This window comes from Rhinopithecus bieti, unplaced genomic scaffold, assembly GCF_001698545.2.
Source record: "Rhinopithecus bieti isolate Rb0 unplaced genomic scaffold, ASM169854v2 scaffold_56845, whole genome shotgun sequence".
Lineage (NCBI taxonomy): Eukaryota > Metazoa > Chordata > Mammalia > Primates > Cercopithecidae > Rhinopithecus > Rhinopithecus bieti.
The window spans coordinates 1258049-1277289 of NW_016823722.1; the positions used below are offsets into that span (position 1 = coordinate 1258049).

At 39.5% G+C, this 19241-nt stretch overlaps 1 protein-coding gene across 2 annotated transcripts in view; it reads right to left on the reverse strand.

The window, feature by feature from the left end:
- The window catches only part of DOK5 (docking protein 5), a 177767-nt gene that overhangs the window by 76615 nt on the left and 81911 nt on the right, over positions 1-19241 (reverse strand). For both annotated transcript variants that reach the window (XM_017861735.1, XM_017861733.1), the window contains exon 2: positions 17877-17984. In XM_017861735.1, the coding sequence (XP_017717224.1) occupies positions 17877-17984 (108 nt within the window). The remainder of the gene's footprint in view (positions 1-17876; positions 17985-19241) is intronic.

The following is a 19241-nucleotide window of genomic DNA, read 5'->3' on the forward strand; positions in this document are numbered from 1 at the left end:
AGATGGAGTCTCCTTCTGTCGCCCAGGCTGGAGTGCAGTGGTACGATCTTGGCTCACTGCGACCTCTGCCTCCCAGTTTCAATCGATTCTCCTGCCTCAGCCTCTCGAGTAGCTGGGACTACAGGCGCCTGCCACCGCGCCCAGCTAATTTTTTGCATTTTTAGTAGAGACGGGGTTTTGTCATGTTAGCCAGGATGGTCTTGATCTCTTGACCTCAGGATCCACTTGCCTCAGCCCAAAGTTCTGGGATTACAGGTTTGAGCCACCGCGCCCGGTCTAACTTTATTAACTTAAGAGCCCAACTTTATTTTATCTTTAAAGCCCAACTGAAATCCATTTCATTTATGTGGTCTTTTTCTGTTGCTCCCTAGAAGCATTCTTCCTGCTCCGGGCTTTGTACTTGCTCTTCTTTTGCCTGGAAACACTTCCTCTAGCTACGCGATTGGCTCACTCTCACCCTACCATCAGTGACTTGCATATTACCTCTTAATGAGACCATTCCTGATTATTCTGCTTAAAACTGCAACCCTCTCCTTCCGTACTTCCTATCCTCTATTCCTGCTTTAATTTTCTCTTTGGCATTTATCAGTAACACCAGTACACTACATATTTTGCTTATATATATTCCTTTCTGTCTCCCTCTATTTCCTCTATTGCGTCAGCCCAAAGTTCTGGGATTACAGGTTTGAGTCACAGCGCCCGGCCAACTTTATTATCTTAAGAGCCCAACTTTATTTTATCTTTAAAGCCCAACTGAAATCCTGCAGTAGGGTCAGGGTTTCATCTGCTGTATTTGCCACCATATCCACATTGCCAAGAACCATGCTTTGTACAGGGTAGACCCTCAGTAAGTATTTGTTAAATTAAAGTTCTACTCCCAGAGGTGAATATTGGCATCATCCCCACTGTAAAAGCAAGAAGGCTGAGAGGCACAGTGATGTCATTAACATACCCAGGGTTGGACCATTCCCAACCCGTGGCAGAGGCAGGCGAACTCCAGAGAATGATTATTTAGACCAAGTCTGCACAAGCGCAACAGAAGCACACAAAGGAAAAGATCCAATAATCTGATCCATACGGTTCCCAAAGGTCCCGAGACCTGAAAAAAAGGGGGGGCTCCCTGCCTTGCTTGTGAGCCATTTGTAGAACCTTAAACAAAAGATATTATGATAGCATAATAACAATAATAATGGCAGTGGCTGACATTCATTTGGTTCTTAATTATATGCCAGGTATTAAGTTCTAAACACTTCACATCAATCACGTCATTTAATTTTTTTCCAATCTTCTAACTGGCTGGCACTATTGTGTTCCCATTGTAGGTATAAGAATGTTGCAACGTAAAGAGGTTAATTTGTTCATACAGATGGCAAATAACTGAGACAGTAATTCGAACACAGAAAATTGAATAACTCTTTACTAAACCACCAAATGAATATAGAGAAAAAGATCAGAGAGGCCATCATTTCTCGGTTAGGCCTTGTTAGTCCTAAGGTGGGTCTCGAAGGATGAGCATGGGTTTATGAGGCAAAGAAAACAAAGATAAGCTTCCAGGCAAAAGAAGCTACATGTGCGCAGGCATAAGATGGCAGAGTTTGGTATGACATAGGGAAGAGTGATGGGAGGAAGGTGGCAACAGGAAACTGATGAGCATGAGGCTGGAGCAGCCAGATCAGAGCTAGATCCTAAAGCGCCTGGTGCACTGCACTCAGGAGTTTAGGGTGAATCCTAAGATCTGAAAAGCACAAATTAAGAGGCTTAAGCAGGCAAATGGAACAGTCATATTTACGCACTAGAAAGATGATTCCATAGGCCAGTGTCCTTAGTCTGGGGAAGATTTTGCCCACTCCCCTTTCCCAGAGATATTTGGCAATGTCTGAAGATATTTTTGGCTGTCAGAATTAAGAAGATGCTGCTGGCATCCGGTTGGTCAAGGCCAAGGATGCTGCCAAAGGTCCTACAATGCGCAGGACAGCCTCTCACAACCAAAATGTCAACAGTGCTGACGTTATATATAGTAAAAGTGGACAATGATCAAGGCAGCTGCATCATACAACTATAAGAAGCACCACTCAAATGGAATCTCTGGGAATGACACCTCCTGGATTTGAGCCTTGTCCAGCTGGCTTGGCCACACGTTTTGACCTTTAACCATGAGAAGGATAGGAACCGGACCTGAGGGCAGGAGAGGAGGTCCTGAGAGCTCAGCAGACAAAACAGCAGACAAAACAGCAAAAAGTGATTAAGACTGTCACCTAGGTAAGAATAAGGAGGAATAAAAAAGCAGGGAGATATTTAAGAAACAGTTAATTACTATACAGTTCTTGGTTTCTAGCTTTCTGAGTATCAAATACACAAAGTACTGTGATTCCATCAAAGGAAAGAAATACTCAACACTCTCCTAAATTACAGATAAATCTTTATGCCATCCAATTAGGAATTTCCAAAAATGGACTGCCAAATTAATTTGTCTGTTTAAAGCCATACCCCAGATGTCTTATTCATCATAAATGATAGTATTCATTGAAATAAATGTTTAACAGCCAACAATTAACAAAGTGGTCATACTTTAAAGTTTAATTTGCTACCGATATAGTTTTGCATTAACAACTTGGAAAACAATTGCAAATTACACAATTCAATTTTCCAAATGGATTATTTTGTAACTAGACAGGGAAATTGTTGAAATTTCTTCTGCTGTTTCAAAAAGATTCCTACAATGGGATTTTTAAAGGCACATTCCCTTGAGGAACTGGCATACTCCTGTCAGAATTATGCAATTAGTCTGCATTTTGTGGGAATATCAACTGTGTTTCTGGTGTGCTGCAAAGTCAAAAGCCATTTTATTAAAAAAGGATCTGATTTCCAATTTTTCCCTTTCTTTTGCTGATGATCATTTACAGATGATGATTTATTTATGTTTACCAAGTAAAAACAAGACTGCTACCTAAAAGGTAATTTTCCGCCTTGCTTTGTAGGTTGTATCCTAATTATTTTTTCCCTTGTGGGACTGAATGAATTAAGTGAGCAATTCACTTTGTAGGTGCAAATTGCAAAGCTCTGCAGAAGCTTCAAATCATTTCATTCTTAAAAAAAAATGTAAAGCAATTATCCTACAGAAAATGAAGAGGCACAAGCCCCTTTAACTTTTGTAGGTTGTCTTCAAAAATAAAACTAACATGAAAACCATCCATTTCTGAGTCCACAATGTTTCTGAAGTGTTAACAAATAACTCAATTAAATTATAACAATTATTTTTATATAATTATGTTTAAAATGGCAGAATACTCTAAAGTACTCTAATAAGCATTTCTATTAAAAATTTCCAAAAGATTTTGTATAATGTGTTACAAAACTTTTCACCTTTTCATATTATCTTTTCTAGAAAAACACCAGTGACTTAAATATACAGTGCCAGTGAGCAGGGAAAAGCAAGCAAAGAGAAACACCCTCAGTTCTCATCAAAAATTTTATCCACAAGACATTTCATCCAAGCTCCTCCCAGGACCCTTGAACATGGCAGTTTAAGCAAATACTTTATTAATATTTTCTTCAGAAAGAACCAGTCTAGACAGTCATAGTCCAGCCCCCATATATATGGTTTCATTCTTTCCAAAAATATCTACATGCCCTTGGTCACTTAAAATAGGGACTAGCGCCTGTCTGAGTTATAAATGTGGACGTCTCCTCGAAGAGTGGATCTTTACTTGTCCATGTGAAATAACTAAAATATCCATTTGTGCATTGTGTCTGCCTTTAAAAATGCTTAAGTTGAAAAGTTTACATCTGAAATTTACAGAGAAAATGGAATCTGACATGAGGAGGACTTTCATAAGCTGTCAGTGGGTGGATGATTTTATATAACCTTTCTAGAGACATCTGGTGTAACTAGAAAAAACTTAAAGGTGCAGGCTGTTACCTGATAACCTCACTTTTAAGCCTGTTTCGTCCAAAAATATTAGTCTGAGCACATAAAAACAGATGCACACGTTCTTTACTGTAATATAATTTGCATTAGCAGAAAATTGGAAATATTTTTGCCCACCAATTTGGGTATGCTTAAACAGATTATGGTGTATTGATACTAAACAGTACCCTAGAGCTGTTAAATTAAGGAGGTATAGCCATTAATTACTGACTTAGAATTAAAGTCAAAACATGAGGAAAAGGGGAGTAGGGTAATTCGTGTGATCATATAATTTATCTCATTAACCACAATATTTTGAATATGAAAGGAATTGCCACTATAATTTATGCAAGAACCACAAGCTCACCAAATGTGTCCTATGGAAACCTGAATTTATGGACTACTTAAATATAATATGTATAATATGTAATGAATTACTCCATATTAGCTCTAAAACTAATTTATATGTATGTGAGAATGTGTTTCTGTATGTATAAACAGAGGGAAGAGTTTGGAAAATGTACATTAAACTATTAGCATTTTTTTCTGATGACAGGGATTAGGGTCCAACATCAGATTTTTTTTCATTTTAGTTCATACATTTCAGAATCATTTATATTTGTTACAAAACAATGTTTTGTAATAACATACAGAATAAGAAGTGTAAAGGGAAAAAATAAATCTGCAAAAAAAAATTTAAACAGATTAGTAGATTTCCATCTTTTGTCAACAGAATTTCTTGGACAATGACTGCCTTGGCTAATAATAGCCTGTGATTTCTCCCAAACAGAAAAACTGTCTGACAAACTTTTCACCAACTTGAGAAAACCCACCTTTTCCTTTTGGCGTCATTTACAAAGAGATTATATGTATACTTGGACTATCTTTAGGTGTGTATGCACATATGCATACAAATGTGAAACTGGACAGAGTGTATCCTAGAGATACACGTTATTAAGAAATTCATGTAAGAAACACATATGAATGGAGGAAAAACATCTACGATCAATTCACTTCATAAGTAAAGTTTGGTTTTGTCTCGTTTTTCTTATTTCATTATGTGTATTGTGTGTTTCTTAAGACTATAACTAAGCTAACCAAAAACAAATAGTCCAATGACAGACTAAACAAGTTAAACTTTCATAAACTGATAAAAACCTGAGGCTCCTCCCAAAACGCAAAGACAATTAATCATTTCTAAGATTAGTTAAATAATTGTGGGGTAGGAGAGAAAACTAGATGATTGTTTTGCCATATCATAGGCCAAAAATGACTGGCTTATACAAATTAGATACTCAATTTTAAAAACCTTAAAATTTAATACAAATTAAATGAAATAATCAGGTATAAATATAATAAAATGTACAGGATTTGAAGCCTGAACATTAGAAGATGCTGATGAAACACATTTTTAAAATCCTCTAATAAATGGAGAATCATACCATGTTCATGAATGGACTTAACACAGAAAAGATATCAGTTCTCTCACAATTTGATCTACAGGCTTAACATAATTCTCAAAATCCCAAGGATTTTCTGTAGATATAGACAGGCTTATTTTTAAGTTTTATGGAAAAGCACAGCCACTAGATAACTTTGAAAAAGAGAATAAAGTGAAATGAATCACTCTACCCAATATTAAAGATTATTATATAGCTACAGTAATCAAGAGAGTATGATATTGGCAAAGAAACAGATATACAGCTCAATGGAAAAGAATAGAGAATCCAGGAACAGACTCACATAAATATGCTCAAATAATTTTTGACAAAGGTAAAAAAGCAATTCAATGAGGAAAGAATAATTTTTTTCAACAAATGGTAGTGGAATAATTGGACAATCACAGGGAAAAAGAATTAAACTCAATCCACATTTCACTCCTAATACAAAAATTAAACTCAAAATGAATCATATTTCAATGTAAAACTTAAAACCATAACTTCTTTCCTAAGAAAAAAAACAAGAAAATCTTTAGGATCCAAGTTCAGGCAAGGAGTTCTTAGACTTGACACCAAAAGCATGAGCAATAAAAGTAAAAATTCATAAATTGGATCTCATCAAAATTAATACTTTTCTTCTGCAAAAGATCCTGTTAAGAGGGTGAAAGAAAAATCTATGCATTAGGAGAACATATTTGGAAGCACATATCTGACACATATATATATACACATACACACACACATGCACACACTCCCAATACTCAAGAGTAAAAAAAAAAAAAAATAGAAAATAGGTCAAATACATAAAGGGACATTTCATAGAAGATATACAGAAGCATGTTCAACATCATTAGCCACTAGGGAATGCAAATTAAAACCACAATGAAATGTCACTATTAGAATGACTAAAATAAATCCCAGTGCTTTGAGAGGCTGAGGAGGGGATATCCTTTGAGGCCAGGAGTTCAAGTCCAGCTTGGGCACCTCATCTCTACAAAGCATTAAAAAATTAGCCAGGCATGGTGGTGCATGCCTGTAGTCCTAGCTACTCGGTAGGCTGAGGTGAGAGGATCTCTTGAGGCCAGACCTTCAAGGCTACAGTGAACCATAATCATGCCGCTGCACTCCAGCCTGGGTGACAGAGCAAGATCCTGTCTCAAAAAGAAAAGAATTGACGAAAATAAAAATAGTGACACCACCAAATGCCAAATGCTGGTGAGAATGCAGAGAAACTGGATTGCTCATACATTGCTCATGGGACTGTAAAATGGTAGAGTCCCTCTGGAACACAGTTGGACAGCTTTTCACAAAACTAAACGTGCAACTACCATATGACCCAGCAATTACATTCTTCAGAATTTACCCCAGAAATGGAGAGGAGGTGGGGACAACTTATGTTCATTCAACATGAACTTGAATATTCATACCAATTTTATTTGTAATGACGAGAAACTAAAAACGACCCAGATGTTCCTCAGTGGATGAATGTATGCAAACTCCGGTAATGCATCCTATGGATTACTACTTAGCAATAAAAGAGAATGGACTATTGCTATGCACAGCAACTTGGATAAGTCCCAAGGGAGTTATGGTGCGTGAGGAAGGCCAATCCCAAACGATTACATATTCTTGGAAAGAAAAAAAAATTGTAGAAATGGGAAACAGATTAGTGCCTGCTGGGGTGGTGGGGTGGTGGGGTGGGAGGACTGGAGGATGTGATTACGAAAGGGCAACACAAAAAGTCCTTTTGCTGATGGAAATGTTCAGGGTTTTGTTTTTGTTTTTTTTTTTCTGAGACAGAGTCACGCCTGTCACACCAGGCTGGAGTGCAGTGGCGTGATCTCGGCTCACTGCAACTTCTGTCTCCTGGCTTCAAGTGATTCTCCTGCCTCAGCCTCCTGAGTAGCTGGGACTACAGGCACACGCCACCACGCCTGGCTAATTTTTTTGTATTTTTTAGTAGAGACGTGGTTTCACCCTGTTGGCCAAGATGGTTTCCTGACCTCGTGATCCGCCTGCCTCGGCCTCCCAAAGTGCCGGGATTACAGGCATGAGCCACCACGCCCGTCCATGTTCAGTATCTTAATGTGGTGAGGGATACAAGAACCTGCAGGTGACAACACGCACATAGTAAGCTTCCTGGAGCTTATAGTATACTAGCAGTAAACAAATATACAAGTAGATTACTTTTTTTTTAAGAGACAATGTTAGAGAGACTATGTTGAGACTATGTTGCTCAGGCTGCTCTCAAACTCCTGGGCTCAAGTGGTCCTCCCACCTCAGCCTCCCAAAATACTGAGATCACAGGCATGAGCCACTGCACCTGGCCAACATAATTTCAACAGTGAGAAAGGCTATGTACTTAATATATGGTAGCTTTTTTCTTGTCCACAATTTCTGTTTCAGAGGTTTCAGTTTACCTATGGTCAGCTGTGCTCTGAAAATAGGTGAGTATGGTACAATAGATACTTTGAGAGAGAGAGGCCACATTCATATAACTTTTATTACAGTATATTGTTATAATTGTTCTCTTTTATTATTAGTTATTGTCAATCTCTTATTGTGCCTAATTTATGAATTTATCATAGTTATGTATGTATAGGAAAAAACATAGAATATATAGGGTTGACAACTATACACAGTTTCAACCATCCACTGGGGGTCTTGGAATATATCCCCCACACAGAAAGGGAGAGTACAGTACTAAAGAAATGTGATTCTGACTAGCATAGAGTATTCAAATAGGGCCCTTTTCAGGCACTGAAATTGAGCTAAACCCTGGAGGAAGAGAAAAAAAAAATGGGGGAGAGCTCGATAGACCAAAGGAACAGAAACTGCAAAGGCTTTGAGACAGGAGAAGTGAAGGGAGGTCATTGTAGCAAAGTGACAAGTGGCATGGCAGGTCGGAGAAATGTACTGGAGCAGAATCATGCAGGGCCTGGGAGCCCAGGGTATTGGCAGCGAGCTTTGATAGAATTCTAAGGGTGATGGGAAGGCTCAAAAAGAAAAAAAGAAATCTTGCAGAGGCACAGCTTTGAAACCATCTTGTACTTGCAACTCACAGGTGATATCTGACCCAACGTTTGTGACTCCTGCCCCGGTAGATGTTACAACATGGGGCTGACATCACCTTTGACCTTGTTTCAACCATGGTCATACTACATGGTATATGTATATTTTCTCTCTCTCTCTCTGATTTTGTTCTTTGTGTTTTCTTTGAAACCTGTCATTCTGGCATATAAAACATTCAGCTTTCCAATCACAATTAGGGTATCCTTACAGAGGAGGGATAGACACAAATTTGTCCTTGACGGTTTTAATGGTGGTATTGACCAAAATAATATTTCGTGAAGCGTATGTGTATCTCTAATAAAAATGTTATTATAGCTGAAGTATTTGTAATGTTTTCCATCACAATGAATGTATATATATATAAACTATAAATAACTGAAAGAAAATAGGAGTCTAGGTCCATCACAAATAAAGTATGATGATAGTTTTATTTGTAATTTACACATATTAAAATAGTAGACCTACTAAGCATAGTGTCACATGTTGCCTCCTGGGAATACCATTGCTTCCTCTTTCTAGCATTAGTTCAAGGGGTAAATAAGAGATTTAAAAAAATTTTAAAGGCAGCTTTCAGGCCAGTCACGCAGAGAGATATTCAATTTGTCCTTTCTTGTATCAACTAAAAGATCTTTGCTTCCAGTCTCTCTCAAAACAATGGAACGTATGACAAGAGTGAGCCCACATTGCTGTAAGACAAGAACCTTGTACTGAATAACAGGAAAGCAAAAAAAAAAAAGCACAAACCTGACAAATAGAGAAGAGAAAAGCAACGGGGACAGGCAATAAGATCATTAACAAATGAGACTGATATAAGAATCACTTTCTAACATTTATGGGGAAGGGCACAGGGGTTTAAGCATGTTACTGAATGTTCCACATACAGTAGAATATTTATTGAAAGTAAAGTAAGGGTCACAATTTGTAAGTAAGAAGAAAGAGTTGATGAGATTCCATAAATGAGCCAAACCATTAACTTTCTAAAGGGGAGGAATCTGTTGGTAATGCTGGAAGTCAATAAAACAAGAAACAAAGTTATAAACACATCATTGAGAGTTACAGAGGCAACCACCAGGAAAATGAACACCAGGGAATGACAATGGTGATTAAGCCTCGGGAAGTGAATTCATTTCCTAGAATAGGGTTGTAGTAACAAAGTACTGGGTTCTTGCACAACAGAAATTGACCTAAACCCTGGAGGAAGAGAAAAAAAAAATGGGGGAGAGCTCGATAGACCAAAGGAACAGAAACTGCAAAGGTCACAGTTCCGGAGGCCAGAGCCCAAAATCAAGGCACTGGTGGGTTGGTTCCTACTGGAGGCTGTGAGGGAGAGTCTGTTCCATGCATCTCTCCTACGGTCTGGTGGCTGCTGGCAGTCCTCGCCACTTTTGGCTCTTAATTGCATCACTCCAGTCTCTGCCTGTTTTCACATGGCTTTCTCCCTGTGGGTCTGTGTCTCTTCTTGTAAGGGTATCAGCTATGGGACTGGGGTCCACCCTAATCCAATAATCCCACTGCAACTTGAATACATCTACAAAGATCCTAGTTCCAAATTAAGTCACATCCACAGGTATCAGCAGTTACACCTTAGGCATATATTTTTGGGAGGTCGCAATTCAACCCAAAACAGACGGGTGGGAATAAAGTAGGCACTACTACTTTTCATGATAAGCTCTTCAATACCATTTGGTTTTTCTTAACCTTCTGCATGTTTTAGATTTTTTTTAAAAAATGTAAATATGTGTACAAATGAGACCTGGCACAGTGGCTTCTGCCTGTAATCCCAGCACTTTGGGAGGCCCAGGAGGGAGGATCACTTGAGCCCATGAGTTTGAGACCAGCATGGACAACATAGCAAGACCCTGTCTCTACAAATAATAAAAAATTCAGCTGGGCATGGTGGTGCACGCCTATAGTTCCAGCAACTCAGGGGGCTGATGTGGGAGGACTGCTTAAGCTCAGGAGGCAGAGGTTGCAATAAGCCGAGATAGCACCACTGCACTCCAGTCTGTATGGCAAAGTAAGACCCTGTCTCAAATAATAATAATAATAAGTAAAATTTAAAATATGATGTCATTATCTCTGTTATTAGAGGGTCTTCTCCATAAGACAAAACTATGCATGTGCTCAGATGACAGAGAATTTGGCATGTGAGTCACACGACCCTTTTAATTCTCAATACACCAGGGTTCCCTAACATTTCTACTACGCAATACTAGTATAAGTAGGCCAAGAATCATTTCCTGGGAACCCTAAGGGTCTGTGGAATCCAAAGCACCTACTTTGCATGAGACACTATGCTGGAAAGATAGATACAAAGATGAATAAAGCATGGTTTCTATCTTTAAGAAATTCAAATCCAGTGGACAGTGACCATGTCAGGATACTCCTGACTGTGAATAATAGGATTCCCTATCCAGAGTGCATTGGATGATGAGGAAATTTTACTACATCTCTAATAGCTAGGACTCTGGTGCACATGAGAGAAAATCCAACATTATAAAGGCTTAAACAAGAAAGAAGTTTATTCCTCTCATATAAAACAAAACCAGAGGTAGGTAGCCTTGGGCTGCCCTGGTGTTCTATGGTGTCAGGGAGCACAGACCAGCCCTGAACACCCAATTCCAGGCTTCTACCTGTTGCTGTGCTACCCTCAATCCATAAGCTTTCGAGTATCATGGGCCATGATGGCTGACGCCCATTTTCGAATCAGCAGGAAAGAGCAAGAGAAAAAGAAGGGCATGTGTCTTCTGTGTTTATTCGCCTGAGGCCAGGAATCAGTTGCAGGAACATATCTCGCTGCACAGGGGTCTTTACTATGGGTTGCCTTATCTCCAACGAGAAATCAGATATCCATTACCAAAGAAGAAGGGATCGGCCCTAACCGGACAGAACCTGCCACCACCGTGGAAATAAAGCCCTGCTTTCATCATGACCAGTGCATCCAGGCAGAGCGGGTCCAGCAGATGAACCACCTCAGGCAAAGTCGAGAAGACTCATGGGGATGTGAAGACAGAGCAGAGACTTTGAGGGATGGATAAATGTTTGCCACATGGACCAGGAAAGAACAGGGGTCTATACAGCGGGAGGGCTGCATGCAAACCTTGTGACAGATTGATTTGCGAGGGAATACGGGAGAGAGTAAGTCAAAGAAAACTCCCTGGCTTCTGCCTTGAATAACAGAATGGATCTTGATGCCGTACAATGAGCCACGGAAGCCCATAAAGAAACCAAGCTCAGGCCGGGCGCGGTGTCTCACGCCTGTAATCCCAGCACTTTGGGAGACCAAGGCGGGTGGATCACCTGAGGTCAGGAGTTCAAGACCAGCCTGCCTAGCTTGGTGAAACCCCGTCTCTACTAAAAATACAAAAAATTAGCTGGGCGTGGTGGTGGATGCCTGTAATCCCAGCTACTCAGTTGGCTGAGGCAGAAGAATCACTTGAACCCAGGAGACAGAAGTTGCAGTGAGCTGAGATCCCACCATTGCACTCCAGCCTGGGCAACAAGAGCAAAACTCCATCTCAAAAAAAAAAAAAAAAAAAAGGAAAGAAAAGAAAAAAAGAAACCAAGCTCGGGTAGGAAAGAGTTCATTCAGTTTTGAACGGGTTTCAGGAGTCTTTGGCACTCTGGTGCAGACTCATACTTCCTTGACTAGGAAAAGTACTTAAATTGGAAAACATAGGGTTTTTTTGTACTACAGTTAACCTCTTCTATCTATCTATTCCTTAGAAATATGGGTATGGAATTATCACCTGGGAAAAACATCAGAGTAATAATCCATAGTTTAATTTATGAAGATGTAAAGAGTCATGCCCTCTTGGCATAAGCTTAGGAAACTTCTAGAGCATGGCATGGTGGGTAGTTTCCTACATGAGGAGGGGATGGCTCCAAAGTAAATATCTGAGTATTGAAAGGGGGGGGCTATAACATTTTATGATTTTGAAAAGACATATTATAGACAGCCATATCAGAAGAGGAAATGTTATAAATGAGGAAGAAACTGAGTGAAAAAAGAATGAATCATAAGTACAGAAAAAGTTATCTCTCTCTCTCTCTCTCTCTCACACACACACACACACACACACACAGATAAGTTGGATGAAATTCCAGATAAATAAATTTTAGGACATTAGCTCCTTGTGTGGAACCTAGAATCCTATTTTTGCTGAAATCAAGAACAAGGTCGGACATTGAGCTTAGGAGATACAAGTGACCTAGTCATTACATAAAGGATAGAATGACAGAACCAATAAGACTAAAGGTGTTTGGTAGAATAAAAATAATAATGATAATTAATCCCTACAGTTAGAGAGTTGTTCCCTTTTCAAATACATTCACATTCATTCAATACACACATTAACCCTGATTTTGGTGAAGTAGAAACGATCGTCCCTAGTTGTTTACTGTTGAAACAACAATAAGTAACACATGAGAGCAGCATATTCCAGACTGTGTTCCCTAGAATTAAATTTATTTGTTCCCTGGAATACATAATTTTAAAAAAATAGTTCCATGGAAATGCTGACTCAAAGTCCCTCCCATTTCTTAACTGTAGGACTTTTCAGAGCCTGTGAGGGGCTGCAGTGGGCTATGAATCTCAAAGATGGGGCCATAAATGTTGCATTTCCCAATTTCTTTGATCACACAATGTTTAATCATGAAAGGTTCTTTCGATACACTCTGTGGTACACATTTTGGGAAACACTAAACACAGGATTTGCTGGACTTGTTCTTCTGGTCCAAGGTGAACTGAATCCCTGCAGACTCAGCCATGTGTGACGATGAGGAAGCGAATGTTTAACTTGCCTCGGAGGCCACCTTTACATAGAAAGAGGGTGACTTGTCGGACATACACGGTGGCAAAGCTGGGATTGGAACTCAGACTTCCTAAATCCAGGACCGGCATACTTCCCGCCACACCATTTGCCTTGGTCTCAAAAGCGGTCGATAGTCGTCTTTCTACTCTATTTCATCTCGAGTGTTACTCATCTTGAAAAAGTAAAACTATGCACAGAAACTTTCATCCCCTTCTCATTAGTGTAAGCAACATTATTTCCTGAATGAAAACATGGAACGGGTGTTTAACAAGAAGGTCAGGAACTATATTTAAAGTTACTGGAGTCTTAATACTGTTGGAATTACAGTTAATCAAATTCACAGCCATCTCTGACAGCTATGGGTGCTTGAGGGGTGCTTCATGGTGGAAGTAAAGAAATGAAAAATGAATTGTTCTATATGTGCATTATTCATATATTTATTTTCCAGTTTTGCAGGAGTGTACCTCAAGCTACATTTTCAGTGAGGGGTACCAAATTTTAAAATTCTACAGTCTTTTCTTGTGTTGAAACTTCTAAAAGAGTCAGATATGCAAAACTGGTATTTTCTTCTTTTTTTTTTTTTTGAGACGGAGTCTCGCTCTGTCACCCAGGCTGGAGTGCTGTGGCCGGATCTCAGCTCACTGCAAGCTCCGCCTCCCGGGTTCACGCCATTCTCCTGTCTCAGCCTCCCGGGTAGCTGGGACTACAGGCGCCGCCACGTGGCCCGGCTAGTTTTTTTTTTTTTGTAGTTTTTAGTAGAGACGGGGTTTCACCGGGTTAGCCAGGATGGTCTCGATCTCCTGACCTCGTGATCCGCCCGTCTGGGCCTCCCAAAGTGCTGGGATTACAGGCTTGAGCCACCGCGCCCGGCCTGGTATTTTCTTCTTAATAATATCTTTAAAAATAAAATGGGAGAAGTACTGTGCTCTTAGCAATGCTATAGATTTCCTCCGGGCGGGATATGTCTGCATGCACCACACCACCTCCGTATTCATCAAATAGCATGATGTACATTTCCTCATTTCTTTTGGAAATTGCTTTATTTATATTAGAATAAACTCTAAAATTTGGTCACGGTGTGCTACTTATAACCCAAGTATTTTATTATCAAGATTCATAAATTACACAGCCTTTAGATGAAAAATGCGTATCTCAGAATTACTCCAGCTTTTTATATGCCCCGAGAGATTAATACTAAATGTATCAGATCTAAAAGAGTAGAGGATGAATCAGCTACAGGAATTCATCAAGGGCTTGGAGGCTAAATGTAGATAATTCTTCCGTTCTAATGCTTTGAACTTTGGTTAATGATTATTATAGATGAAAGAGAATGTGGCTTACCAAGTTCCCCAAAGATTTACATATTAAATTCCAGAGCCAGCAGGTAGAGTCTGAAATAGAGCAAGTTTGTCCTCAACTTCCCTTTCTTCATTTCACATTCAAGCAAGAGCTTTTTCATCCATTTTGGTTTTATATTTTTCTGTCCTCCTAAAACATCCAAATCCTGGTTTTTTCTGCCTCCATCACTGCCCACCCTATTTTCTTCAAATCAAAATTCTTTTTTCTGGTTTCAGATGCCTCAAGTACAGATTTCTTCTGGTAAGCTAAATAAAAGTATGACACATAGACATCTGTATGTATTCCGTTTCCTCTATTGATAACATTTCTTGCTTTTCAGCCAATACTTTTAAAAGTGTTCACTATGTGTTAGATTCTGGTAACTAATAGTGAATCATGTCTCCCATGTCCCCAAAAACCGTGTCTCTGTAGACCTTATTTTATGCAGGGGAAAGAGGAAGACAATAGGAAACAACCAAGCAAGTGCGTTATGTTATGGTGCCTCCTAAGAAGAGAAATAAGAGGGATGTGGAAGGCGTGACTAGGTGGGTTCTATTTCCAACAAGGAGTCAAGAAATGGCCTCGCTTAGAGGAACAATTTGAGCAACGCACTGAACAAAGTAAGGGAGTGAGCTCTGTGGGTACCTGGGGGAGAACATTCCAGGAAAAGGGAAGAGTAGGTGTAAAAGGTAGGAGGTGCTTGGCATCTTCTAAGGAAAGAGAGGAGCCCAGGGCACCTGGAGCAGAGGAAGGTGGGATTAAGGAAACTCAGAGATGAGGTTAAAAGGGCAGCAAGAAATCAAATCATGTGATCACATAGACCAGGGACCCTCACCCCTGGGCAGCAGATGGGTACTGGACCAGTACTGGTCTACAGCCTATTAGGAACCAGGCTACACCGCAGGAGGTGAACAAGCATTCCTGCCTGAGCTACACCTCCTGATTCGCATAGGAGTGTAAACTCTATTGTGAACCTAGGGATCTAGGTTGCCTGCTCCTTATGAGAATCTAATGCCTGATCATTTGAGGTGGAACAGTTTCATCCCGAAACTAATCCCACCCCCAACCCCGTCTGTGGAAAAATTGTCTTCCATGAAACCTGTCCCGGTGCCAGAAAGGTTGGGGACCACTGGCGTAGACCATTATAACACCTTGGCTGAGAGTGTTGCAGCAAAGAATGTTGTAATGTCATACAAATGTTTCGAACAGACTCTAGAAGCCCAAGAATTTGGCAGTCCACTGCCTAGGACCCCAGTGGTAGCAGTAGAGGCTGTGAGCTGTGTTCAGAGTCTCCATACATTTTGAGCATACGGCCAACATCATTTGCCAATGGATGGGATTTGAGGAGTTCCTATAACGTATTCCTCATTTATCTTCTTTCTTCTCTTAGGTATGTACAGGTCTATCAGTAAAACATAGCCTATTTCTTATTTTTTCTACATTCAGAAAGGTTGGCATATGGAATTGTAAAAAATCAGATATGTGGATCGTGAAGAAACAGACATATTTGGAACTCTACCAAGACAAAAAAAGGATCAATGGCCACACACAATGACCAAACAGTACAGGGCCTCGTGGTGAATTGCAAAGTTATAGACTGGCTAAGGTTCTCAAGAGAAGACCTGATGTGTAACTATAATTTCTGGCCACCTAAAGCTCTGTCTGTGTCTAGATGATAAGCCAAACATCTTCCTGGGTATTTTGATTCTCCTTTAAAGAAAAGGCTGTTCGAGCTAAAATAAAGCAAGTCACCCTTATAGCATTGCTCGCCATGTTGTTATAAGATAAAATACTGGATACATGAGGGATAGCTGGGCCATAATACGTCTGATTCAAAATGACTGGAAACAAATAGTTGGGAGTGTTATAGAAGTGGAGAGTTTGGCTCAAGATTATTTGCAGGGTTCAGAGTTATGCTATCACTGGCTTCATGGATCACTGTGCCTCAATAATACATTCGCAATTCAACAACTCTTCCCTGAGAACAAAAAACAGATATATTTGAATAGCATCATTTCATATGTGGCAGATGAAAGATAAATGATAGAGGAAATCTGGATCCAAAAAGGTATAAGTGGGTTCTCCTTTGGAGAGAAGGAAGGCTGGGAGTGGAAGCCTTGGAATGTGGAACTGCTTCATGGGGTGACAGGGAAATGAAACGCATGGAAGATGCCACCCCTGACTCCCTTTTCTACCTGTCCCAGAAGCTTGTTTTGTGCCTATTCTTCCCTTATGTACTTACAGATGTGCCTATAAAGTATAGCATAGTCCTTATTTCTCTAATTTGAGAAGAAATGCAGCTTCCCCTACTGTTTTCATCATCTTATAAACCAAAGTCAACACAGACCCTTTATAAGATGTCAAAAAGTCACTACTTTTGGTGGATTTGCACAAAAGGAAAGACTGTTCACTTCCCCCACCTAGCCAAGTTTCTGTTCTAATAGATCGATTGGTTTCACATAAAAGTTTAAATGGCAAAGAAGCCTGGCCCCAGTAAATTCTCACCAAATGAGGCTTAAAGAATCTTCAAGATGGAAAGCCAAAATTAAAATGTTCTATCATTAAAATAAGCATAGTTCCTTCACAGACAAAAGAGTAGTATTTTCTCCACATGAAAATAACCAGAGCCTTGGAGGAGTGTTAACCATGTGCTTTCACATGTTTTCATGAAAAAAGAAAATACATAGGCTGCGTGTTAACAAGGACCATGGAAATATACTGCCATGTAGAGGGAAATACTTAGCTAATTTGTGAAACCAAGTGGTAAGTAAATCTTGTACTTACCTTAATGAGTTCTAACACACAATGACTGTTTTTAGTGAGGAAGTCTCACTACTACTAAGAAAATTTAGTCATCAAACTTAAAGAAATCAACAAATGGGTCGAACTTCCTCTTCGTCCACAGTTACCTGTTTTCTGCTTCTTCCCCTCCCTTCTCTCCCCACATTCCCCAAGCATTGAATGAGTGTCTTTCTGCATCAGGCAGTGTCTGAGACACAATGAGATCCAGTCCTCATCCTCTCAGGGTTTCAGTGTAGGGAGTACAAGAACATGATAAGTCCCATTGCAGAGATTGGAAAACAACAAAAACAGCTACAGCAAATAGCAGGAAACCAGAAGAGTGACTTTACATTAGTCAATTACTTGAAACAATTAGCAAGCAGATGTTATTTTAGGGGTGTTTTGTCCTTGGAAAAGGTATTGCTTGTCCTTTTGTTAAATAATTTAGGCAAGTCTTCAGACTCAGTCATTCCAGTTGCCTCCCTGTAAACAGATTTCTGGAAAGCTACAGCAATTGAATCTTACCTTATGATAACACCTGAAATATGCAGCACGTTCATCAGAAAATTTCTCCAGTCTTTTTGGACCTTTGCTTGAAGCTTTCTTGAATACTAACCAGCATCGTTGATAAATCTGGAAGGAAATACAAAGACTGAGCTCAGCATCTTCCCTGACTGACATTTGCATTTAAATGTTTTCTTTTTGACGTTTCCACCTGTGAAATATTTGCAAGCCAGAAATGTGATGTTGCTTTGGGAAAATAAAGTTTTAAAAATCAAAATTATTTCCACAATGGGCATATTATGTGTCATTCAGACAATTACTGGAATCAAAAGAAAATAAGTATTTGAAGATAAATTTCTTCATGCTTTGATAGCAATATCACTAGGTCTATTTCAGAAAAAGTCCCAGAGATAAAAATCCCAAATAAGGACAAATAAAATAGGCGTTCAAGGTGCATGCTAGAATTTCAAGTGCAATTAAATCTGAAAATCGTGGGCTTGGTCTATGCTAAAGATCTCATTGCCCATCCTAGAATCTGACAGCTCATGGTTGTCATGTGATATTCTTAATAATGGATAGTGAAGAGTTGGACCAGGCACTAAACTAACTAGCTAATAATTGGCTGATTAACACCAACCAAATTCTTGCTTAGGATATTCAACCCAGAGACCTGAAGATCACTGCCAGAGGTGCAGACCAAATTGAAAGACCAATGCCAGTAGGTTTACACAGAAGTTGTTGGCCGTGTTGAATCACTTGCAGGAGACTTAAGCAGTGGAACCTGCTACAGGGAACTAGATCATTTCTACTCTAGGTAAAAGAGACAATTTAGTTCTTCACCATCTTCCAATTCCTAATATTGAGATCTAGCCTTTCCTCTGGGTTTCTTGGAAATCATCTATATCCCCAAAGAACCCATTGCCATCAACATCACTGCAACTTTTAATTAAGCTAGCTTGAATGGGGGTCTGATTCTAGCAGCCAAAACTACCCTGAAGAAAATAACTAGTAAAAAATACACTAGTACATTAAAATATTAGTAATGCTAGAGAGAGAAAATGCAAAGAGCTAATGAGCATACAAAAAAAGTTCTCAAAAAGCAAAATAAAGTGAGACTTTTTTAAACCTAAAAATTAATGAGTATAATTTTTTTTTTTTTTTTTTGAGACAGAGTCTGGTCTCGCTTTGTCGCCCAGGCTGGAGTGAGGTGGTGCTATCTTGGCTCACTGCAACCTCTGCCTCACGGGTTGAAGCGATTCTCTTGCATCAGACTCCTGAGTAGCTGGAATTACAGGCAAGCGCCACCACGCCCGGCTAATTTTTGTATTTTTTTAGTAGAGACGGAGTTTCACCATGTTGGTGAGGCTGGACTCAAACTCCTCACCT